At 36.6% G+C, this 26468-nt stretch overlaps 1 protein-coding gene across 1 annotated transcript in view; it reads right to left on the reverse strand.

The window, feature by feature from the left end:
• Positions 1-26468, reverse strand: part of CNTN6 (contactin 6) — a 288847-nt gene that overhangs the window by 214441 nt on the left and 47938 nt on the right. The window contains exon 2 of the mRNA XM_029917072.1: positions 17990-18127. Coding sequence (XP_029772932.1) covers positions 17990-18044 — 55 coding nt within the window. The 5' untranslated portion in view covers positions 18045-18127. The remainder of the gene's footprint in view (positions 1-17989; positions 18128-26468) is intronic.

The raw sequence follows: 26468 nt of genomic DNA on the forward strand, positions 1-26468 counted from the left end.
CACTTCTCACAGGAATTCCTGAATATACTGTAAGAGTATACTGCAGTGTGCACAGAATACTGAGTCAGGCAGAACAAGCCGGAATGGCCATTTACTTATGGTGCAACGTTGGAAATTTAATCTTTCACAGTCTGTTTCTTCATGTAAATTTTTACTGTAAAGACTAAATGAGTCCTGATACACTGTTTTAAGTAAAAAGCCTATTTTGGTTTTTTTTAAATGTATCACCAGTAGTATTTGCAGAAACCAGTATAATCCTGCTGATTTTGGAGAACCCCAGAAACTGACAAAAGAAGGAACTAGGGTTTAGAGCAGTAAAAAAATACTATTTTTTAAAGCACCTCTGAGGAAGTAGGTGCGAAGTTGGAAAAGGGAGCAGTATGAATTTTATGTAGTTATTCCTTCCAGAGGTCACAAGCAGAATGCCTTGGATGGGACATATTCCTAGAGAAGCTGTCAATCACTATGACGAGGTGGTCCAACAGGAAAGGACAGAAGTTCTCAGGTCTGAAGATGTGGCAGCTGTAGTAGGTTTGAATGGTGTGAAATCAGAGGCCAAGCCTACACTGAAAGGCATAGTGTAACTGGTACTTGCTTGGAATTAGGAGATTTCTTAAGTGAGGATCATATACGAATTGTTTCAACTGGGAGCACTTCTGTTCCCCAGAGACTTTTTGAGTCTGGAGACATTTTTTGATTGTTGTGCCTTAGCTGGGGGGATGTTACTGGCATCTACTGTGTGGAACCCAGATGCTATGCTGCCAAATATTCTATAATGTGCAGGGCTGTCTCATACAGCAAAGGATTATCTGGTTCAAAACTCTGATTAATTATCAGGTCAAGAGCAATGAAGTTGAGAAGCCATGATTTATGGATAGGAAATTGATTCTGTGGCCAAAATGTTGAAATGAAATTTTGAAGCACAATTTTGGGTTATTTTTATCTCCATTTTCACAGTTCCTCCCATCTGTTCCTGGCACCCATAATTATTTCTTTGTTTAGAATTGGGGTTTTATCTGTGGTCATAATTACCCAGTTATTCACTTAGGATAATGGGGGTGGAGCATGGTCTCTTTTCCATTTTATTATTTTTAAGTTTATTAATTTATTTTGAGAGACAGAGAGCTGGGGAGGGGCAGAGAGAGAGAGAATCTCAAGCAGGCTCTGTGCTGTCAGCACAGACCTGATTCAGGATGTGATCCCACAAATCATGAGATCATGCCCTGAGCCAAAACCAAGAGTCAGACATTCAAATGGCTGAGCCATATAGGCACCCTTTCTTATCAATTTTAACACTGGATTTTGAATCTGAGCAATATGAAGCACTAAGAAGTAGCCAGCCAAAGCCCAGGGATCAAAGAAAGACACAGCAAATTTCCCAGTTGACTGAGTTTTAAGATCTGCCCTTAAAGATATAAATGCAATCTAGCCGTCATGAATATTGGCCATTGCTGCTACGTCTACTGTTACTATGAACACAACTCTTACCTCTGCTTCTACTGTGATCACTAGCTATCACTTACTGAGCACTGTGCTAAACACTCTGCATTCTCCTATGTCTATAGTAATGTGAATGTAAATAGTAATAAGTAAAGCTCACTCTGTGACGTAGTAGTTATCTCTATTAATAAAGGTGAAGAGACTGATGCTGAGGAAGGCAGGAAATTTTCCAGAGGTAAGCCAACCTCCAAAAAGACAACAATGGGATTTGTACCCAAGTATGTCTTTCTCCCATGTCCAGGTTCAATACTAACTACATGGCAGTGTCTATGAGGAAAGAATAATGGAAGGATAAAAAAGTTGGCCATGGGATACATAACTTTTGACACTCTTAATTTGATTCTCTATGTTTCCTGTGCTAAGATTTGGGTAATACAAAAAAGAAGTATTTTTGAGCTTCATATAAGTGTTTTAAGTTGTACTTTGATTATTCTGATTTATGCTGAGACCTCAATCTGTATCTTCCTAGGATATCAAATTCTTGAAATCAAAGGGCTCTAGAGAGGAAGCATTTCCCCTCCCAAGGAAGTTTGCAATTTAAATAAACACTCTGTGTTTTATTGTGAGGTCTGCTATTAACGGAAAGTCTTAGGAGGTAGCTTTACTCATTTTTTTTTGGAATATGTATTGGAGAGAGTAACATTTTTCCTTTCTACTTTATACTTTTGATTATTAATTGTTATGGTATAATTAGAGAGTTGTGAATAATATAAATGGGTAAGGATATTAAAAGTATTCTTTTTCTAATAAAATTTGAGATGAACTATAACCTGGGCCGCATATATAATTTGATAGTTCCTAAAAAATATGCAAAAGAGCAAAGTATTTGTTTATTTATCAAACTGAAAGTTCTACATAGTTTTGGAAATTTATAAGGCCAAATGTTGTCAGATAAAGTGAAAAGTCTGGGGAGTGGGCGTGGGGTCCCTGGTGATCAGCAATGCTAGCAGCTGGGACACGAGCTGGGTATGAAGACAGAGACTGGAGACAAGCGTTTGTCTTACCCGTGTCTCTCCCACCACAATTACTTTCAGAGAAACATATCATTTCTATTGTCTAAATCTCACTCAAATTTCTTTTTCGGTCACCATACAGGGAGGGAAAATTTAACATAGCTTTAGCTAAGCCAGGTTTGTCAATCCTTCTTCTTCCTGGATTCAGATTTCCCCTGATCATTCCTCAGTTCTCCACTGAAAACAAGCAGTCATGTAAATTGAGAAGAATCAAATGATTACAGATGGGCTAAGTATTTACCTTCTTAACCCGTCAGCCACCAACCATGTCTTTCAGTCGGTCTCCCCACATTAATTGCTTGTTTGGAGTGTCTGAGCATCCCACTGAATTAAGTGATTGACCATCTTGACAGACAGGCAGACTAATCAATGAGCTTTGAAGGCTGGGACAGGAGAACAGGGCAGCCTTAGCCATGAAATTGTGGCAGTCCACAACTCAACTGCAGCACAAGAGTTTAAATATAAAATGTATTACTTATGACTACACTTCATTGGTGACGCTTTTGAAAATAAATTTAAAAGTAACAATCAGAAAATGTTTGATGAAAGGACAGCACAGAGTATTTCATTCATAATTACCCAAGGGAACAGCAGAAGATGGATAAATAAAATTCACAGAAGAGTCCCAAAGTACCTTTTAGCTGAAAAAAGTAGTGCTATACTTGTACATTCTTTCCTCAGAACTATTAACAAATAGAGAGCTGTGTAATGCTTTTCTTCATAAAATCACTGAACATCAAGTCTGTAACGGATTGTGGTCATCTTCTGGTACACGGATTACAAACTCCAGTGTTGTCAAGGGCCAAATTGGAAGTAGACTAAAAGGCCACTCCTCAGGTACAGATTATTTTCCCTGGTCTAACTTCTCCTGCCTCCTTTTTCTATATTATGCTCTCGTTTGAAATGATGTTGATGTTGTAAAAATACAGGCAATAGGCAGATGCAAAGAGGCAGAATATCTAAGTAGGTAGTAAACTGAAAAAACCAGCAGTTGAATAGGAGGTGATTTTTCTTTAAACAGTTCTCTAAAAAAATCCATCTGTTGGTAGTTGCACTTGTCATGAGCTTAGCCTAATGTACAGACTAGTGGAATCGCTAACTTGTGCAACTAAAACTAATGTAACATTATGTCTCAACTATATTTCAATAAAAACTAATAATCTGTTAAAAACAAAAAAAATTAAAAGCCCATCTGCATCGTCAATCCTCATGTGCTTTGGACTCTGGAAATATGTTCTCTAACACAGAGCATGGTCTAGCTTCTACAAATATTTCATCAAACAACAGAAAATCATTTGGCAAACTGTCAATTATTTTAAGGGAGACTGGTAGTCTGGGTAAGCAAAATAAATGTATGGTCATGAACTTAGATATATCAAATTATACTTATGGCCTTGGATTCAGTTTACCAATGCTACATAAAGATTACAAACTGGAAAGAGTAACTGGCAATTCTTAAGAGATATGGTGTCCGATTCTGTGTCTCCCTCTCTCTCTGCCCCTCCCCGCTCATGCTCTGCCTCTCTCTGTCTCAAAAATAAATAAAACATTTAAAAAAAAAAGGTAAAAAAAATAGGGTGCCTGGGTGGCTCAGTCGGTTAAGCGTCCAACTTCGGCTCAGGTCATGATCTAATGTCCCTGGGTTCGAGCCCTGCATTGGGGTCTGTGCTGACAGCTCAGAGTCTGGAGACTGCTTCTGATTCTGTGACTCCCTCTCTCTCTGCCCCTTCCTGCTAATGCTCTGTCCCTCTCTGTCTCAAAAATAAATAAAACATTAAAAAAAAAGTTAAGAGATATGTGGCTATGAGGTTGATTTAGATAATGTGCTCCCAGAAAGCACTCTTCCTTCAATTATTGGTGATTCTGAATCAGACTTCTGATGAGGAAGCGGATGGGGGATTTGTACCTCCCTCCCTTTCCAGGTGTACATTTGTGGCTGTGTAGAGTTCCCATAACAAATATACTGTGTTCTCTCATATAAGTGCTTTTTATAATTCCCACACACACAATACAGGAAAAAGATACAAACTAAAACAAACAAATCCCCCTGTCCTTTTTTGACATAAGAAATCATCATTGTTTCCTGGCTCTGTGTTGAGAACTGATTATATAGTTGGTGGGCATTTGGGGAGGTTCTTTGTTCAAATTTTGGTTTTAATTCTGTATGTACCAAATTTCTCCATTGTGAGTTTCTGGTAAAGTGAGAGGACAACATCTGTGTTTGCTGCAAGATTTAGGAAATGCGAGCTGGATTTATTAATTATGAGAAGAGGAAGAAATTCTCTTCGTCTGTCTTCTTGATAACCTATCAGCTACATTTTCAGATGGAGACTTACTTTTGAGTAGCACTAACGTCTTTTATGTTTGTTCTGAAATCAGCACTAATTCTATAGGGTAAACAAAATATTTTGTACCTTTTGGCTATGTGAGGTGATGGATATCTTAATTAGCTTGATTAAGGAGGGCATTTTGCAATGTATAAATATATCAAATCATGTTGTATACCTTAAATAAGTATATACTTTCTTCAATTATATGTCGATAAAGCTAGAAAATTAATTAAAAAAAATTAAAACATATAAACTCTATTGACTATCAATAGTTGAATGAGAAGATAAACTGAAAGATTCCTACAATGGGATCCTAATGGGAGTTAGCCAAATACTGTTATATACAACAACATGTGTGGATCTCACAGAGTTAATGTGGAACTAAAAAAGCCAGCTGGAAAGAGTACATACGATATGATTTTACGTGTGTTATAATCATGCATATAACATACATGATTATAGATATGTATGACACATATAAGTTATGTATTACATATGCTTTGCATATGAAATATAAAACTAATCTACATAATCAGAAGTCAGATGCTGGTTATCCTTCCGAGTCTCAGCTGTGATTAGAGGGGCTTCTGGGATGTCGATCATGGTCTGCATCCTGATTTGAGTACTGGTTACACCAGGTGGGTTCAGTTTGTGAAAATTCATGGAACCGACACTTCAACGTAATTCCAGTGACTCAAGTGAACATAAGTAAATCTGAAATGCTGGAGGTGGGATTCTGGCACATATTTTGAAAGGTCCTCATGTGATTCTTTAAAATATACGAAGGTGCTTCTTAGAGAGAAAAGAAATGGAAAGAAAAGAAAAGAGAAGGAAAGGGAAGGAAACAAATGGCAAGATAGCTGCGCAAAATCCATGTAATTTGGAGGTATATTGAAAAAACCCAGCCCCTTATCAGGACTTATGGCACCCTGGGTAATTTCATCTTTCTTTCCATCTTTCCAACCTTCTAGTTTACTCCGATTCCAAATCAGTGAGCCATGTGAAAGAGAACCAAAATGAAATCAGCATAGAAAATATCCAGACAACCCGCAGAATCACAGAGTCAGCTACACAGCAAGGCAACTGATGCGTATAACTGCAATTTTAAATAATGGATTTCTAAGACTGCATGTGTTTTCTTAAGAATTGCATAATATTTTAATGAAAGAAAATATATTAATTCTTTTTCCCAATTTTACCTACTTTTGCTTTAATAACACTTTTTCAAAAAGGGATTACTTTTCTATCCCAAATTCCCCATTATTCTAGTCAGTTGAGAATTGTGGGAAGTACATGTGGTTTTCTATTTCCCTGTGACTCTTCCAAATAAAACAAATCCTTTTATTATTTTTAAAATGCAGAGTTTGGGTGCCTGGGTGGCTCAGTCGGTTAAGTGTCCAGCTTTGGCTCAGGTCATGATCTCACGGTTCGCGGGTTCGAGCCCCGCATTGGACTCTGTGCTGACAGCTAGATCAGAGCCTGGAGCCTGTTTCAGATTCTGTATCTCCCCCTCTCTCTCTGACCCTCCCCTGCTCACACTGTCTCTCTCTGTCTCTCAAAAATAAATAAAAAACATAAAAAATTTAAAAAAAAATAAACAAAATGCAGAGTCTTCAAAATGGGGCCCTTTGTACTTAGAGAGTATAAAAGGTAAACTATTGGTAATGAGAAAAGACAATGTTAGAAATTCTATGTGTTTATTTTGTCTAGAATTTTAATTTATATTTTTTATTTTTTACTGTATATAACATAAATATCCATATGATGTGATAGAGAATCACAAAGAAGTTGGTCATAAAATTTTGGAGACTACCTCTTCAAATCTTATTACACTCTGAGCAAAAGCTGGCCTCTAAACAAAATTGATATCAATTAAAAAAATAATTGTTACATATATTTGAGTCTTTGCCAAGAGGCAATGTCTTGAATAAATACTGAACAAAATTTTTCACCCAAGTATTGGATTCTCATCATAAACTCTGATTTTCTAGCCTTATGGTCCTTGATGAGTCTTGTACCTCTGAATTTTAGTTTCTCCAGATAGAAAAGAAAGATAACAATCTTTCTTCCACTCACTCTCAAGTACAGATGAATCACTTCACATAAAATACTTTATAAACTATGGGGCGACTGGGTGGCTCATTTGGTTAAGTGTCCAACTTTGGCTCAGGTCATGATCCCATGGCTCATGGGTTTGAACCCCATGTTGGGCTCTGTACTAACAGCTCAGAACCTGGTGCTGCTTTGGATTCTGTGTCTCCCTCTCTCTCTGCCCCTCCCCTGCTGTCTCGGTCTGTCTCTCTCTCAAAAATAAATAAACATTAAAAAAATTAAAAAAATAGTAGCTTATAAAAAGGCTTTATAAAGTATAAAGCACTAGGTATAAAGTATAAGTAATCACATATTAAAGGTTAATTTTTACTTTCCATTTAGAATGGAGCATTCCATCATTGTACATTTATTTTCAAAGAGAGTAAATACTATATATATTTCTCAGAATGGGTGTATATTTGAGAAGAATGACCTCTTTTTTAAACAAAGTGTGTAGATACAAAATTCTACCTCAAGGAATAAGTATTAGGAAGAAAGGCGAATTATTTGTTGCTTGGAGAATTATTCAGAATGGATGTCACATTTGAACATGGCTGAGAAAAACTGGATTTGACTTCCACAGACGGAAGTAGATCTGAAGAAGGAAAATGCAGGCAGAGACCTTCACGTGAGGAGAGACTTGGGAACGAAAAAAGTGCGGAGATCTCATTGGCAGTACAGTCTGACTTAAATGAAGGATACATGAAGGAGAGGAAGAGAAGACAGGGCTCAGGACACAGGCTGAATTAAATTAATTGAAGAACTTTCAATATTTGTTGAAGGAAATTGAATTTGAATGCTTGATTAGACAGTTTGAACTTCATAGGAAATGGGATCTGAGGAGGTCTTGACATAGAGAACTGAAAAAATCTTCTGTGCTTGATGAAGATTTGCCTTGATAGGAGTCTGTGTCAATAAGCTATGTCTCGGGAAGGATATGAGGGATGCCTCAAAAGAGGGAGAACACTTAGAAGGCTACTACCAAAGTCTGGAGGAGAGATAATGGAGGATTGACTTGACTGATACCCCTGGAACTGGGAACAAATGGATAAATATATCTTGAGCTGAAATACAGCTCGAAGGTTTTAAATATTCAAGTGATTCATAATATAATATCAGTGAGTATCAACTATCCAATAACATTAAAATACCACTGGCTACGTGTCAAGTATGCTAGTCCTTGAACAAACAACACTGAAATTATTCCTGCCTAGGTTGAGTTGTCTGGGCAAACTTCTTGTGTTCAGTATACATCATGTATTTTCTAATGTGTAAGAAAAGGGTACTTGAACCCAAATGATATATTGCAATTAAAATGCATATGTTAAAAGGGGATTCTAATAATATACAATAAAAGTGTGTTTGGGAATATTGCATTACCCATAAGTAGTCTTGGGAGCTTACTTTGAGGTCAATCATTTACTAATTTATTTTAAAATATTTATTGTGTGCTTACTCTGTGTTAGACACTGTACTATGCATAAGAGATGCAGCCACATATATGACCGGGAATATTTTTTACCAGCATAGGGCTTGTATTCCACTAGACATAGACAGAAAATGGCAAGCAATAAACAAATGAATAAGTTAATTCCAGATAGTAACAGGGCATTAAAGACAGAAAAAACAGTTGATGGGTGACCGGGGCCAGCGGTGGGACCAGGTGCCAACTACCTTGGTAGGTTTCTCAGAGATCATTCCACAGAGGTGACTAATCTAAGATGAATTTTAATGGAAAGAGCCGGCTATGGAGACTTGAAGAGTGTTCCAGGCAACTGAACAGGAAGAGAAGAGGCCCTGAGTAGAGAACAATCTTAATATTTCTAGGAGCAAATGAAAGAATTATGGCTCTAGTGCAGTAAAAAAAAGGGGGGGAGGTTAGTATAAGCTGAGATGAAAGAAGCTGAAAAAAGTCAGATAGTCGAGTGTCTTGCTAGCCAGAAGGAGTTTGATTGTAAATCTCAGTAACATTTGAAACAGAAGAAAAGCTCTATCAGAACCCCCATGTTATTTTCAATTTGGGGTTGAGCTATTTATGGTACCCTTCAAATAAAAATATTAACCTGATGTTATCACCACCAGAGAGAACCTGACCCTCTCCTTTAAACTCTCCGAACTGAAAGCCCTACTTCCCACATTCCCACCTACTAAGGACCAACATCCCCTATGAAATGTCCCATCTGCGTGCCAATCATTTCCTTCTAGCACTGACCAAAGAGAAAAAAAAAATTTCTTTACATTGTTATCAGTCTTTTTTAAAAATGTTTTATTTATTTTTGATACAGAGAGAGACAGAGCATGAGAGGGGAGGGTCAGAGAGAGGAGACACAGAACCAGAAGCAGGCTCCAGGCTCTGAGCTAGCTGTCAGCACAGAGCCTGATGGCAGGGCTCGAACCCACGAACATCAGATCTGACCTGAGCCAAAGTCAGCGGCTTAACCGACTGAGCCACCCAGGTGCCCCACATTGTTGTCAGTCTAACAATTTCATTTAGGGTTTAAGAATCAATTACTTTGGAGGAAGATTTTATAATCATATAAACACCTTTATCAGTAGGATTTGCATAAAAATGGTGTTTTCAGCATTTCTAAATTGGGCCATCTCTATTAGAAATCGCAAAGATGTCACTTGACTTAAAAATATAGTCTGGTGTTCCATTCCTAAAGGTGCTATTATGCTAAGAATAAATCTGAACAAGACCATAGGCAGAGTGTGGGTTGTGATGTACTCAATATTCATCACACTCTGACCCAAAGGAATATCCATTATGTGCTTCTGGGATCCTTGAGCAAAGCAGGTTTATTACACCTGCCAATTTTCATGGATTTGCTGTGTGATACATCGTCTTCTTTGAAGAAATCTTGGTCACAGTACATATTTCCATTCTTGCGGCTTTCTCTCTGAGGTAGTTCATTTACTCTGGTTCTCATTTCAATAGAAGGTTATGCTTGAAACAGAGTAAAATTCAAGCAATCATAAAAACTTTTCAGTGTCTGCTTATCATAGTCTTCTGATGATGAATGTTTAGAAGGTGGTAGATTTTCTCCCAGATTCAATTTCAGGCTATTCCATTTGCAAAATGGCAAGCTATGTAAAAATACTGATATAAAGGGCTTTTAGTTTTCTTTATTGGTATAAGCCCTATAAACAACTTTATTCAAATGTTAAGAATCAATTACTTTGGGAAGTTTTAACAATAATATAGGTATATTTGTCAGTAGACACTGCATGTAAGTGGTGGCAGGTAAGATTTATAAATTTTTAGTCTCAATTTATTCCTCAGGAGTAATTAGTAGAGGGATGCCTGGGTAGCTCAGTCAGGTGTCAGACTTTTGATTTCACCTCAGATCATCATCTCACAGTCCTGAGATGGAGCCCCATACTGGGCTCTTTGCTGGGCATGGAGCCTGCTTAAATTCTCTCTCTCCTTCGCCCTCTGCCCCTCCTTCATTCATTCACACATACTCTCTCTCTCAAAAAAATTGCATAGATTCACTGAATAAATATAAATAATTTTTTAAAAAAAAGAATAAGTAATACAGAAAGAAAAACACGCTCCTTAGACCCTGATGACATAACATAATAGTTGGAATGCATAAAGAAGACCTTTAATTCTACTCTGCCAATAAATGTGGCTCGTTCCATGTTCACCTCCTTGCATCATTCGGTTTCTCTCTGAAACAAAAATGAAGTTCCGAGTGAATAACCAGTACTTCCTCAGAACTGACCAAATGGGTATTCAGTCCACAATTTTGTAAGATAGTTGTAACAGAAGTTTTCAGCCATAACAAAATAAGACAAATGGCACACAGATAAGCTACTCACATTTATGAACTAAGTGGAATGTTTGGAAAAACTACCTCTTAAATGAGAATATTTTGTTAAAATAACAAAGTTAAAAATAGAAGAGGCTAAGATTCTTGAGATAATATGAATACTGCATGTCTTGGCACTAAAATTCCTCGTAACTAGTGAGAGTTGCTACTTCTTATTATGTTCCATACTATAATACCAGCCATTGACCTTCCTTAGCACTCTTATTAAGGACTGCCAAGCATCTGTGAGGCCCTGAGTTTAAAAGTATGCTTGCCCTAAACTCAGATAACACAAAACAGAGAGCACATGATTCAGCTGAGTTTTACTTTTACCCTAATGCTTAATGTTTAATTTTTTTACAATTGTCTCATTTTAAAGGTGAGAACTTGAGTTTTCCAATTTTTTACAGTTTATCAATTTTTACATGAAAATCATAGTAAAGTGAAAGATTTAAAGAAACCTGGGTTTCTCACACATGACATGTTCTAACACCAATAGAATCTGATTCCACATGGTTTCTAGCTTCTGCGTTACATCCACGAGAGATTTGCTCCACATACTTTGTTTAGTATTTATCTACAATCAAAATTTTTGGAGAAAATTTCTTGTGCATTGTCTAAAATAAAATGAGACAGAGTTTTCTTCCATTTACCAACATGGTCTCCAAATTATCCCATCAGCGTTTATGTCTTCCCTGTCTTAAACACATACAATGCACTTGTCTCAGTAATTGGGGGCTAACATTCAACTTTCTGAGTCTATATTATATCTGGTGATACTTTATTTTTTCTCCATGGAAAAAGTGGTATCTGTTTTCCCATTCCTTTATTTCTTCTGTCACACATTTCTAGCATTAAGTAAGCATTTACCCTGAGTGGAATTCTATATTTAACCTAACCTTAGTATCTTCAGTATTTACATCAAAAACAAATTTTTACAACATATTAGACAATAGTATTTCCATCACAAGGGACAGAATCTCAAATATAAATTAGCCTAAAATGACAAAGGGTCTTAGTGGCTTATATTACTTAAAGTTCCAAAGGAAGAATAAAGAAAATGTGCCTTTCTCCCCTGAATTGTACTGCTTCTACATTAATTTCATTTTCAGACAGACTTTTCCTTTACAGAGGCCCCAAGTACATCCTTACACTACCTAAAACCACAAATGGAATGCCTCTCTGTCATTTTATTTTAGCAAAAACCTACAGATTTGCTAGATACAATATATAAATAGATTGAAGGTTGAAAAAAGCAGCAGATGTCCTCTTAGAACATTTCCATGTTATATACTCTCTACTATGTTATTCACACAGCAAGCTGTACTTTATTGAAATTATTGACTTACTTGCTGGTTTCCATTTTTAGACTGTAGGCTGAAAGGAGTGGGAACCACGGCCTTCCTAATGTTGAAGGTCAACATCTAGTTCAGTCCCTGGAACGTCTGAGGTACTAAGACACATCTGTTGAATTGGATAGAACTCCTTTCTGTAATTTATCTGTAACTATTTCTAGACCATCTGGTAGGTGATAAACAGTAGAGAATACAGCAGATGGAGATTGCTTAGCCTCATGGAGTTTCCATTCAAATGGTTTGAAACCTTTAAATGTTACTGAAATTTCATCTTGAAAACTTTATGACAATAACTTCATAACACATATCTATTGGGATTGACTGGATCAATTGTTTCTTAGAGGAAATTATATGACTAAATTTTTCTACTTGATTATAATCCAAATAAGACCAACAACATTGAATCTCATTCACTCAGATTTACTGAATCCTACCAAGTTCCAGGAAGATACAGTTTCTACCTTCCTGGAGCATAAGGTCTAGTGAGGAAGAAACATATTGCATTGATTTCCTACAGCTCCTGTTGGCACAACTTGGTGGCTGAAACTACACACAGTTATTTTCTCACAGTTCTGGAAGTCAGAAATCCAAAATGGGTCCCACAGGGTAGAAACTATGGAATCCACAGGGCAACACTCCCTCCAAAGGTGTTGGGGAGAATCTGTTTCCTTGCCCTTCCTAGCTTCTAGAATTTCATTCCCCTCACTCATTGGTTGATAGTCCCCTCCTCCACACTTAGTGTCAATAGCATCTTCAAATCTTTCTCTGCTGCTTCCTTATCGTCTTCACCTCTGTGTCCATTCCCACTTTTCTTATAAGTGCACTTGTGATTTCCCACATAGATTTCTGAGAATAATCTACCCATCTCAAGATCTTTCTAACTTATTCTCACCCTGAAAATCCATTTTGTTATTTAATGTAAAATTCAGTTTTCAGATAGTAGAACCTAGATATTCTTAGGGGCTTTTGTTTAGTCTATCACACACATTAGTGAAATGATTTAAAAGTATAAAATTACCAGTTAGGTAGCTTAGGAAATGGGCCTCTGTTTACTCACAATATTGAACAGCAACAGAACTTTTAAACACTCAAAGTTTAACATATTTTAATGTTTATTCATTTTTAAAAGAGAGAGAAAGACAGAGAGAGAGAGAGACAGAGAGAGAGAGAGAGAATGAGAATTAGCAGGGAAGGAGAAGAGAGAGATAGGGAGGCACAGCAGAAACCAAAGCAGCCTCCAGGCTCCGAGCTATCAGCAAGAGCCTGACACAGGTCTTGAATTCACAAACCATGAGATCATGCCAGGGTTGGGACTTAACCGACTGAGCCACCCAGGTGCCCCTAAGCACTCACAATTTTAAAAAATGGAACAAAATTATAATATATGTCTAGATGGACTATGATATATAGTAAAAGCTCAAAGGCCTATGTCTATAATAAAGGTATTAGAAGAAGTTGTAAAGTTAATTAAAACAAAGTGAAAACAGGAGAAGAGTTCGGAGACAAAATTTTGTTTTAATTCAGAGTCGGGAGATTCAATACATTAAAAAGTTCAGAAGGGGGACGCCTGGGTGGCTCAGTCGGTTAAGCCTCCGACTTCGGCTCAGGTCAGATCTCACGTTCGTGGGTTCGAGCCCCGCGTCAGGCTCTGTGCTGACAGCTAGCTCAGAGCCTGGAGCCTGCTTCTGGTTCTGTGTCTCCTTCTCTCCCTAACCTGCTCTGTCTCTCCTGTATCAAAAATTAATAAAACATTAAAAAAAATTTTTTTTGAAAAAGTTCAGAAGAGTATACCAGTGAAAATAGGAAGGAACAAACAGGTAATTGTAAACAATTTGCTAGCCTTTGGGAATTAATAAAAAGGCAAGTTTTGAGAAAGCAGAGATACACATGTGTAGAAATAGTACTTGTGGCATCATCAGATAATCTAATTTTCCAAACTAGCATAGTATCTGCACATAGGAAGACATACCATGAGAACTCTAAAAAAAACCTTAAACAGACTTAAAGCAAAGCTCTCTTGTGTACATCATTATCAGCATCCTTACCTCTGGGGCAATGCTTAGCTCAGATTGTTTTATTTAAATAGCTATGGCTTAAAAAAAAAAAAAAGATCCAATCTGTTCTTTTAGAAGGAAATGGTGCACCAAGGAGATATGATTATCTTTCCCATTAGACTAAAGCAAAAGGACATGTTGAATCACATACAATTTGGATAAATAAAAGTTAATATAAGAATTGGAGGAGTCCTCAAATCTGATCTACGTTCTGAGAATAATAATTTATTTTAACTTAACACAAAAGGTCTTTTAGAGATACTATGCTGATTCAGTATACATATTTAAAGGGCAAAATGTTAATGTTAAATTTGACAGGAAGCCGGAATGTGAAGCTCGGAGAGAATTCCTTATTCATACATGTATAATTTGAGGACTCCTAGATGACTCTGCTTTGTCCTTTTTTAATCTATTACTTAAAAAGCGATACTTCATTTAACTCGGAATCTTTGTTACAGAGAGAAATGACACAAATCAAAATAATGTAATCACTTTGAATAAATATAACTGTAGCACTTACTGGATTTTATGCTAAAAATACCTTTATTCATATGGTTTTTGGTTTTAATGGTTGATTTCTACATATTTTAGCATTGTCAGAGCCTTGGGGATTAGTATATCTTTCCATTTCTTCGAGTTCCTATTAATTATGTGTCTCTTATAATTATTGATTTTGTGGCTTATAAATTACTATGTTGATGTCTGTGTTCTCCCAGTATATTACTGCTTTTTTTTTTTTTTTACAAATATATGAACTTCAATAGTACTCATCACAGTTAGTGGGAAGCAACATGAAAGGGTAGAAGGGCTGCTTGACAGTGAGATAATCTAGCCAACATCCAAGCTCTGTGACAACTCACTGAAGTAAACTTGACAATTAGGTTACAACTCTATGATCCTAACAGACTGCGGTTGATGATTCAGAAAAATGGCTACTATTATTCCCTTTCCTATGTTCATATCCCTTTAGATTACAGCTTGGCAGCTTTTCTATCAAGAGGTAAAGTATATTTCCCTACATCTTGAATCTTTTAACAACAATGGTTAAAAGAATGTAGCAGAAATGATAGTGTACCAGTTGCAAGCACTGGCATCAAGATATTTTGCATGCCCCTGATTTCTCTTGAAGCTCTAAGCAATCACTATGTGAAAGGGCCCAGAGCTGGGGCAACCCAGTTGCCTCAACTAAGAATGTTCTCCATCAGCCAGGTCCGAGATGACCCAGGAGGTGACCATACATACAATTCACCAAAGCTAGAACCAAAAGAACAGTCTGAATGAGCCCATCCTAAATTGCCAACTTTCAGACTTGTCAACTAAATACATGGTTATTTCTTACTCTAATCTACTTAGATTTAGGATGGTTTGTTACACAGCAAAAGCTAACTGACACACAGGTATTAATGTATTTAGGTTTAATAAAATAATATGTATCATTGAAATGGAAAGAAAACTTTCAAAAGTTATTTCTAGTTTGGATACAACACTCTTTTTTGAATGTTTATTTATTCTGAAAGAGAGAGAGTGAGTGGGGGAGGTCACTGAGAGAGGAAGAGAAAGAGAATCTCAAGTTGGCTTCTCACTGTCAGTGCAACCCCAATATGGGGTCTAAACTCACAATAACTGAGCCATTCAGGTGCCCTATTTTGATATAACATTCCATATCACTTTTTCTTTTCTCTTCTATTTAAATATACCTTTTTTTTGCCAAAAGCTGGATTATAGAGAATATAAGTATTTCAACTTTGAAGACTTCACTATAAAGGAAAAGAAAACAACTATTCTTCATTGTTTATTGATGTAAAAGTCATCAGTTGCAGTTTTTTATGATAAAAATTTCATGTTTGACAAATTTTAATTGAATAATGTTAGTTCTGCTTAAAAATGGAGATTGATGCATTTTTAAAATAGTTTATTGTCAAATTGGTTTCCTTACAACACCCCCGTGCTCTTCCCCATAAGTGCCCTCCTCCATCACCACCACCTTTTACCCCCCTCCCCCTTCCCCTTCAACCCTCAGTTCATTTTCAGCATTCAATAGTCTCTCAAGTTTTGCATCCCTTTCTCTCCCCAACTCTCTTTCCCTCTTCCCCTCCCCCTGGTCCTCCATTAGGTTTCTCCTGTTTTCCTGTTAGACCTATGAGTGCAAACATATGGTTTCTGTCCTTCTCTGCCTGACTTATTTCGCTTAGCATGACACCCTCGAGGACCATCCACTTTCCTACAAATGACCATACGTCATTCTTTCTCATTGCCATGTAGTACTCCATTGTGTATATATACCACATCTTCTTGATCCACTCATCAGGTGATGGACATTTAGGCTTTTTCCATGTTTTGGCTATTGTTGACAGTGCTGCTATGAACATTGGGGTACATGCACTCCTATGCATCAGCATTTCTGTATCTCTTGGGTAAATCCCTAGTGTGCTATTGCTGGGTTATAAGGGAGTTCTATGGATAGTTTTTTGGAGAACCTCCACACTGTTTTCCAGAGCGGCTGTGCCAGTTTACATTCTCATCAACAGTGTAGGAGGGTGCCCGTCTCTCCACACCCTCACCAGCATCTATAGTCTCTTGATTTGTTCATTTTAGCCACTCTGATTGGCGTGAGGTGGTATCTCAGTGTGGTTTTGATTTGTGTTTCCCTGATGATGAGTGATGTTGAGTATCGTTTCATGTGCCTGTAGGCCATCTGGATGTCCTCTTTGGAGAAGCGTCTGTTCATGTCCTCTGCCCATTTCTTCACTGGGTTATTTGTTCTGTGGGTGTGAAGTTTGGTGAGTTCCTTGTATATTTAAATATTAGCCCTTTATCTGATATGTCAAATACCTAGGAGTAAACCTAACCAAGGATGTAAAAAACCTATATGATGAAAACTATAGAAAACTTATGAAAGATATTGAAGAAGACACCAAGAAATGGAAAAACATCCCCTGTTCACGGATCGGAAGAATAAACATTGGGAAAATGTCATTATTACCCAAGGCAATCTATAAATTCAATGTAATCCCCATCAAAATTGCACCAACATTCTTCTCAAAGCTAGAACAAACTATCCTCAAATTCATATGGAACCACAAAAGACCCCGAATAGCCAAAGGTATATTGAAGAAAAAAACCAAAACGGGAGGCATCACAATCCCAGACTTTAGCCTCTACTACAAAGCTGTCATCATCAAGACAGTATGGTATTGGCACAAAAACAGACACATAGACCAATAGAATAGAATAGAGAACCCAGAACTGATCCCACAAATGTACGGCAAGTTAATTTTTGACAAAGCAGGAAAGAGTATGCGATGGAAAAAAGACTGCCTCTTTAGCAGGTGGTGCTGGGAGAACTGGACAGCACCATGCAGAAGAATGAAACTAGACCACTTTCTTACACCATACACAAAAATAAACTCAAAATGGCTGAAGGACTTGAATGGGAGACAGGAAACCATCAAAACCCTCGAGGAGAAAGTAGGAAACAACCTCTGTGACCTCCACCACAGCAATTTCCTACTCGACACATCCCCAAAGGCAAGGGAAATGAAAGCAAAACTGAACCCTTGGGACTTCATCAAGATAAAAGGCTTCTGCACTGCAAAGGAAACAATCAAGAAAACTAATAGGCAACTGACAGAATGGGAAAAGATAGTTGCAAATGATATATGAGACTGATGCATTTTTAAGGATTACATATTAGCCACAGATATTACCTCACAAGTTTTATCACTTAGTAATTCAAATAACATAAATATTATGCATATGAAAGTTGCTTCACATATAGAAAATTGTACCAACAGATTATCAATCAAAACTCATAATAATAGAACACTTTACCTGCACAAGTATTTATGAGTGGCAGCAGAATTACCAGTTTCCACAGCAACCTCATTTCCACTTTATAAGGTCAAAATTTCTCCCATACAATCAGCAGGGAAAAAAAAATCTCAATCTTCCAGTTAGTATATCAAGAGTCTGAAAGAAACAAAATTGTCATGAAATGACAAATATATAAACATGCATGTTCAAAATATATATGAATTTTGTATTTTATTCAATTTAATATTAGAATATTTTTGTCCAAAATAAAGCAAGCTAAATGTCTACCTTTTAATATGTGCAATCATGCAAAGTTTCCATATTTTTAGTTCATATTTTCAAAATTTCAGTTCACACTTCAGATACACATATCATTTGCTATGAGATTTGACATAGTAGATAATGGGCTGAAATGCAATTCATTTGAATGTATTTTGTGGATAAAAACTTTCATTCATATAATTTTGATTAATTGCTTTTGAACTTTTAATGAAGATTAAAAACATATTAAAACTCATGTAATTCTGTTGTTGCTTTTATTTGTGATTCTATGTCATTAGAAATAGAATAAAATACGACTCTAACTTACAATCACAACAATGATTTTATAAATTTCCTGGACTTCTCTAAGTTTTTTTATTACTGTTTTTGAGAATATATTCATTCAGAAACATCATCTTTCCTAGTGCTTCCTAACTAATATTAATATTGTGCCACAAAATTTGTATACGAAATATAATTGTAGAAGTGTTATCTTTCAAATATGAGATACAATTTTCTTATGGTGTTACATTAAAATTTTCTCTAATTTATTTTGACAGTTAAGATATCTAATAATAAACGAAATTAAGATAAACTGTTTTGTGTTCTTTAGTCCAAAATAGAAATCTAATAAGAGACTCTTAAACCTCATGATCTCAAAAAAACACAAAACAAAAAACTCATGGTCTCAAAAATATATGTAGAATAAGCTCATAATAAACTCACCTAAGTCACATTTGATAAAATGATTATATAACAAATGAAAGGATCCTTTGAGAAATTTTAACTTATTGAAAATATATTATTTCCTGCAACTTCAAATACCTTTTGGAAGTGTTGACTTTATATGTGATTCTAACAAAGAATGAGATTATCATAATTTCCTGATATATTTTTGTAAAAAATATATCTTTTCTTTCTGTTGCTAATAATTTTACCTTACGTCAAAAACATGGACCATATTAATGTTTTTTAAAAAAATCTAAGTTAAATGTTTTAAAATTTAATCAAGGAATAAAAATCAAAGGGAAAACAATTAATATTCAGGTTAATGAATATGCTATGGTAAATTGAAATGTCTTTTCACAAATCCTCCCTTTCCATTCCTTTTGGCACCACATATTCTAAACCTTAAACTCTTTATATTTAAAAGAAATCATATTCTCTATCAATTCCTCACTTATAATTTGTTCAACAAATTTTTATTTATTTCTATATTTATGTCCATTCTTTGAAAGACATTAGATTCTTAGGTATTAATGATGAATCTAAAACTTGTTGCTCACCTCAAGGTCCTGCCATCTTTTGAAAGCCACAGACATTTAAGAAAACAACAAAATCAATCACAGATATACACATTGCTGAATAGATGTGTAGTAAATATGGTATTGCCTTGAATTAAAAAATGAGATCTCTGAGATCTATGGGGTGGGGTTCAAGCGGCATTTTTGAGCTGAAGCTTGAAGGACAGGTAGCTCTTAGCCAGGCAAAGAGTAAGAGTACTGTGTGAGGGGTGTAGGTCTGCAGGGATTGGAAATGAGACTAGCAGTCTCAGCAAAAGGGAAAAGGTAGGGCATGGTCCTGAGGCAGGACTAAGTTTGCATTTTCAAATACTTGAAAAGGATCCAGTTTCATTTTCAGAAGGATAATGGCATAAGACAAAGTTGGAAAAGGAGAATGAGGCTCTAATATGCAAGACCCAGAGGCCATGTTAACAAGTATTTCAAATGATAACTGAGGATTTTAAACAGAAAAAAAGCCAATGTAATTTACCTCTTACAAACATCATTCTGCGTAATGTGTAGAATGGTAGGGTTGGAGTAAAACGTGTACTCATGCAGATGAACTAAGAAGTTACTTTAGTAGTCTAATAAAGGGATAAGGATGGTCTTGACTAGAGTAGTGGAATCTAAGATGAAGAAAATGAAATCTCTGAATAGTCTTCATGCCTGAAATCTCTTGTCCTTTCCATGCATGGGAATATTACAAACAAAATTATCTTCCTAAAACAAAGATTTGGTTCAAATATGCCAGCATCCTGAAAACTGCTGATCACTCTCTATTGCATTATCATCCAAAGTATTTGGAATGGTATTCAGACCCATATACAATAAATTTCTAACTATTCTTTTCCAGCCAGATTACTCAGGAAAATTCTTCAAGTACAGGCTCATGGATCTACGCTCTATTTACACGTTTGCATATGTATCATACATTGTCTCCATATGGATGCTCTTTGACTTGCATAGAATTCCCCACTGGAGCCTACATCTTCTTAAAATCCATGTAATGGTAGCATGACCAGACATCCCCTTTTTCCGTGACAGATTCTGTTTATTGAAATGTCAAAGCACAACTAGTAACAGTACCCCTCTGCCCCCAGAGTCTTAGTTTACAAAATAAATTATATGGCCATCTTATTTGATGAACATTCATTATTTTTTCAACCCAACAATTCTTCCCTCTTCTTTGATAAAAGCTCTGTGACTTTCTTTTGAGGAACAACTTCCCCAAAAGTATAGTTTTTCAGTCCATATAGTTGCAGTGGGAATGCCTCCAGCTTCTAGCCCCAGGGATGAGGAGGTGACCAGGACCTTGCCAATCAGAAATCCATTCACCTCATTACAGTGTTTTGTAAAAGAGGGGTGACGGAGTGGGCATGTAAACCAAACCAATGACAAACAAAGCCAGGACTTTTGTCAATATTACTAGGATGACTGAGTTGCTAAACTATAAATCTGTTGATCCAATAGAATATGATATATCGGGAACACTTGGGTGGCTCAGTCCATTAAGCATTGGACTTCGGCTTGACTTCACAGTTTGTGAGTTTGAGCCCTATGTCAGGCTCTTTGCTGATTGCTCAGAGCCTGGAGACTACTTCAGATTCTGTGTCTCTCCCTCTCTCTGCTCCTCCTCAGGCTGTACTCTGTCTCTTTCTCTCTCTCTCTCTCTTTCAAAAAAAATAAACATTAAAAAACTTTAAATAATAATATGATATTTCACAAGTGCTGTCTTGATCCAATTTTGTCAAATGGCTAAAAACTCTCAATTTCCTTTGGTAGAGTTGGCTAAGCCTTCACTCCAACTACCCCTCTTACAGGATCTAATACTCCTGAGTTATAATGCATACAAACCCATTTTCCAGAAACCTCCAGATACCTAAAATCCAGGAATGGCTGCCTCTTCCTTGAGCTGGTATAATTATCCAAAATATCCAGTCTCCCAGAAGCCCACAAAATCTAGCTAACCCTACCTTACCTGCCATCCATGAGCTGCTTCCTACACTCCCAGCTCGGTTTTATCCTGTCAAGAGTTCTGTTTCATCTATCCAAGTTTCATATACCTGAGTGTTATTGTGTTGTTTTCTATCATTCAAAAAACCATGATACCTGGTACCATGGTATCAATCATACCTGATACCATGATATTATGAAACCATCTGCCATGCATAAACCCCTGGAATTTCCAGATGTAATCAATAAAATGAAAACTTTTGCCTAATCCAGTTTATGTTGTAGGTTTATGTCCCACAACCATGATCATGTGAACAGTATATTCATTCTTTATCCTGTATTTATATGAAGTGTTTCCTAAAGACCCCAGAGCGAAGTGACATGGTATATACCCCCAAGACTTGGATTCGTCCAAGGTTCCACCGTATAGCCATAGTTTTCATAGCTTACCTTGAAGATAAACACCATATATAATACTTGCTTACAATAGCTGGTGTAGTATGTAATGTAGAGTTCATAGTTATGCAATAGTCTGTGCTTGGATGGTACCTGATGGCCAATCTGGTATTATCAAGAAAAAGATTAAACCGGGAACCTAATGATGTTCTTTATACTATTGTCTCTCTCTTAACCAGCAGAGTAATTCATTCATATGGTACCTTTGTATTTCTTTCAGCTCTAATATTCTAAATTGTTTAATTCAACCCAGTGTATAATTTCAAGGCAAATATTGCCCTTCACCATCTGACTGTTTATCAGCATCCTGTAATGATGGCAAAGCCCATTTCATTTTTCAATACTCTACAAAATAGGTTAAATAACTATTATTTTTATACCAGTTACCATTTGTAAGAGTTCCATTTGGAAAAGTTTAAATCACCTGAGGAAGGAAAGTACTTTGGCTCAAGGAGAACAGTCCAGGTAAAAAGAAACTGGTTATTTACTCACAGCAGAAGGGCCTAGAAACATCCAATGGGTAAAATTTATGCTGGTCACTGACACACAAAATAGCCATAGGAATTATTTCTAGGTTCCCGGAATCCTAAAGACTGCTTGAGGCAAAATAAAGAAGACCAATATATAAACTTAAAAGAATTTCCAGAAGCTCTAGAAAAGCTTCAAAAGTGCATCAGCAGCACTTTGTTTTAGATGAAATTTTTAGGCCATGCAATCTTTTAAATACCACTTTGACATAGAAAAGCTGGTGTCTTGGTGCATGACCCAACTGCTAAGATTACTGTTGTATTATTACCGAACAAACTCTGTCCTCTCTAGACCATGTGTGTTTCCTTTTTCTCTCATGGAGTTTCTCAGTGTAATAGTATCAATTTTGAACACATCAACAAAAGAAGATGCACAGGTTCCCAGTCTGTCTTACAATTCTAAAATCGATCTTTTCTAAATCTCTGAAAGGTAAAATATCCTTGTAAAGTGGATAACAATATTCACTGGGTGATAAAACTGGTCTTAAATTAATGTGAGATTTTTTTTTTTAGTCTGTTTTATCTGACTTGTCATGTGTGTTTACAAGTTTTGCTGCCAAACCAGCAATGTTGGTTGACATAGCAGTTGCCCACTGGGGGATGTTGTCTAAATATATATGAAATTGTTCCACACTGTCTTTTAAAATAGGGATCAGCAAACTATGGACTGGTCCCCTGTTTGGTCCCTTGTTTCTGAAAATAAAGTTTCCCTGGAACCCAACATGCCCGCTTATTTATGTACTGTGTATGGCTGTTTTCATGCTACAAAGCCAGAGTGAAATACTTAGACCAGAAGAGACCATATGACCCTTAAAACTGAAAACGTTTATTACCTAGTCCTTTACAGATTTAGTTTCTGAAAACTCTTTTGCTCATCCCTACTCTAATATATTCTAAACTCTAAAATATATTTGGCTGGGGCACCTGGGTGGCTCAGTTGGTTAAACCTCAGATCATGATCTTACGTTGGTGGGTTCAAGCTGACAGCTCAGAGCCTAGCGATGCTTCTGATTCTGTGTTTCCCTCTCTCTCTCTGCCCCTCCCCGCTCATGCTCTGTCTCTGTCTCAAAAATAAATTTTAAAAAAATTTAAAAAATTAAAAAAAACACATTTGGCTGTAAAGATACCAGTTAATTAACTGCAACCATACTTACAGAAACCAGGTAAAGGATTGTGGAACTGTATTTATTTAACCCTATCTATACAACTCAGCAAAAAATAGCCTGTGTTTAACAGAAAAAAAAATGGGTTGTGTATTTGTAAGTAGCTTCAGCCAGTGTGTGTCCTGCCTTAAAATAACCTCTGTAAGGGGCATTTGGGTGGCTCAGTCAGTTAACCGTACAATTTTGGCTTTGGATGGTAGTTCATGAGTTCGAGCCCCATGTCAGGTTCTCTGCTGTCAGTGAGGAACCGACTTTGGAGCCTCCATCTCCCTCTCTTTCTGCCCCTTCCCTGATCATACTCTCTCGCTATAACATAAATAAATAAACTTTGAAAAATTAAAAACAAAGAACAAATGACCTCTCAGTACCGTGTTGACCAGCATCTAACCCCAGAAGGCAGGCAAGAGAATTCTGAAACAATTGCTGTGACTGTGAGGTCATACCCAATATTAATTATTCTTAGCACAAACAGCACAAAACAGTTTCTTGGTATGGGTCAGAATAATTGTGTTTTTAGAAATGGAAAGCTGTCACTCCATCTACCCCTTGGCTATGAAACCATTCATCAGTCTAGGAATTGGATAGGATTGCCAGTAAATCAGGAAAGTTATTATTAGGAAAGTCAAGTATTGGCTAAACCTCAAAGAGCCCAGAAATTCAGTAGGGGGGCTGTTGTCATGTGCAACTGTGGTATTCCAGTGGACATGGGAGACAATGGGATTTATCAAAAAAGGGACATTCTTTTTCTTTTAAAGAAGAGGTTTCCAACTTCTGTTCCCACTGGGAACTAGGGACAGGAGCTTAAATAAAAAGAAAGGTCGAATGTGCATGCATTACTCTGCAACGAGCCTTTGAAAGGGGCTCATATAGGATTCTACTTGGTACTCACCAACCATACTTACACACTTCAGAGAATGCATAAGATGACCCAATACATTACAATGAAGGACAAGAGGAAGACATGGGAAGTTATTCTTGTCCAACTAGCAATCTGATGCCCCTTAATAATAGATATATCTAGGTGACACCAGTTGGGGTGACAGAGAATTGTTCATCAATACATACCCTTTATAGAAATCCTCAGGCCAATTACAAATTATGCCTGTTTCTTACCTCTTTCATACTATCTGAAATGATTTTCTTGGTTTGATAGAAAAAAATATATAACTACTGCTACTACTAAATGGCTTGGGGACTGCTCTAAATACATGGTACTAGAATGGCCCATGCAGAAATATTACTTAAAATATTGGCCAACTTCTCTCTCTAATTGTGTCTTACTTATGTTGCTTTCACAGAAAAGGAAACCATTGTGGAAAGTGCATTAGTCCTAATGGATTTTATTCTTCTTCTACTTACAACAACATTGCTTTGACATTAAAGAATTTCATAGCAGAGATCAAGATCCATTTTCAGATTGCACGTACATCATCAGAACAAATGTGCTCAGCACTAATTGCCTTTTTGTTTTTAATTGACCAGTTAATTAACTGCATCAGATAAATTAAAAATCCCAAATCCATTTTCTTCAGGTAGCTCGACTGTTGTGTTTTAATGTGAAAAAATTCTCTGGATGGACAGAAGAAAAGATGCTTAACAATTTTTACAATAGATTCCCAACCTCAGCATTCATGGAGTTATTTACTATCAAACTAAATCAATAATAAATTAAAAAATGAAATATTTATGATTGGAAAAATCTGGCTTTGTCTAGGAAATCCCAACTGCCATTAAGTCAGGCACAGTAGCAAGATAAATTGTACCATCACATTCTTTGTTTTCAGAATATAATGCTATCACTTATGATAATTGTTATGCCAGCTCTCAAAATAGGCAGTCATAATAGATGATAGATTAGTTGAAAGATATAACACAGCGTGTTTAATGCAATCATAGAAGTATTACTTCTTTTCTTAGAGGAGGCATGATTACATGTTAAGATGTTAACAGCATGAAATAAATGCAAATATGTTTGTTATGAAAATACTCAGAATAATTTCTACATTTTTTTTCTTAGAGCACCCAAGCTGTAGAGCTCTGTCTTCAACACATTCTATCCCCTATGCCTCTGTCTGAGGTATTAGAGTCTTGCAGAAAGAGATCCGTGTGGGTGCACCCGGGTGGCAGCCGGTTGAGCATCCAGCTCTTGATTTCAGCTCAGGTCATGATCTCATGGTTCATGGGCTCAAGCCCCCCATTGGGCTCTGTGCTGATGGCATGGAGCACGTTTAGGATTCTCTTCCCCCCACCTCTCTCAAAATAAATAAATAAGCATTAAAAAAATAAAAGAAAGAAATTGGTGTGGAGAAACTGATTTTAAAACTGCTAAAAAATCATACATTTAATGGACTGCAGAATTTAAAGCAAACATGTAAGTAATAAAGACAGAGTCTTTTGCTTTCATAGGGGAGGACACTGAGGCCTGGAACTTGTAAATGTTTTTCCCAGTTCAGTTTATAACTTAGAGTAGAGCTGGGGCTTGTGGGCAGAAGCCTGGCAGAGGGTTCACCTTACTATTTGTCCCTCTTGATCTGTGACATAGGACTTGCCCCCCAAGTATATCTTCAGCTTCTATGAGCCCATTTCCCCAAATATAAAATGTGAGTAGTTACATCTCACGGGAACGTTCTTAGTATTTACATAAGAGAATGCAGAATGGGTGATACTTGTTTAGAGGATTTGCAATGTCCACTCTCCACTCCTAAAAGGGTGATAAGAAATATTTGTTCAGCCAAATCTAAGTGTATTAGACTTACTGCAGAAAAGAAGAATATACTTGACATAGTCTTAGCAGCACTTCTTCAGAAAGGGAAGTATGGATGATATATATATATATATATATATATATATATAT

This window comes from Suricata suricatta, chromosome 12 (assembly GCF_006229205.1).
Source record: "Suricata suricatta isolate VVHF042 chromosome 12, meerkat_22Aug2017_6uvM2_HiC, whole genome shotgun sequence".
Taxonomy (NCBI): domain Eukaryota; kingdom Metazoa; phylum Chordata; class Mammalia; order Carnivora; family Herpestidae; genus Suricata; species Suricata suricatta.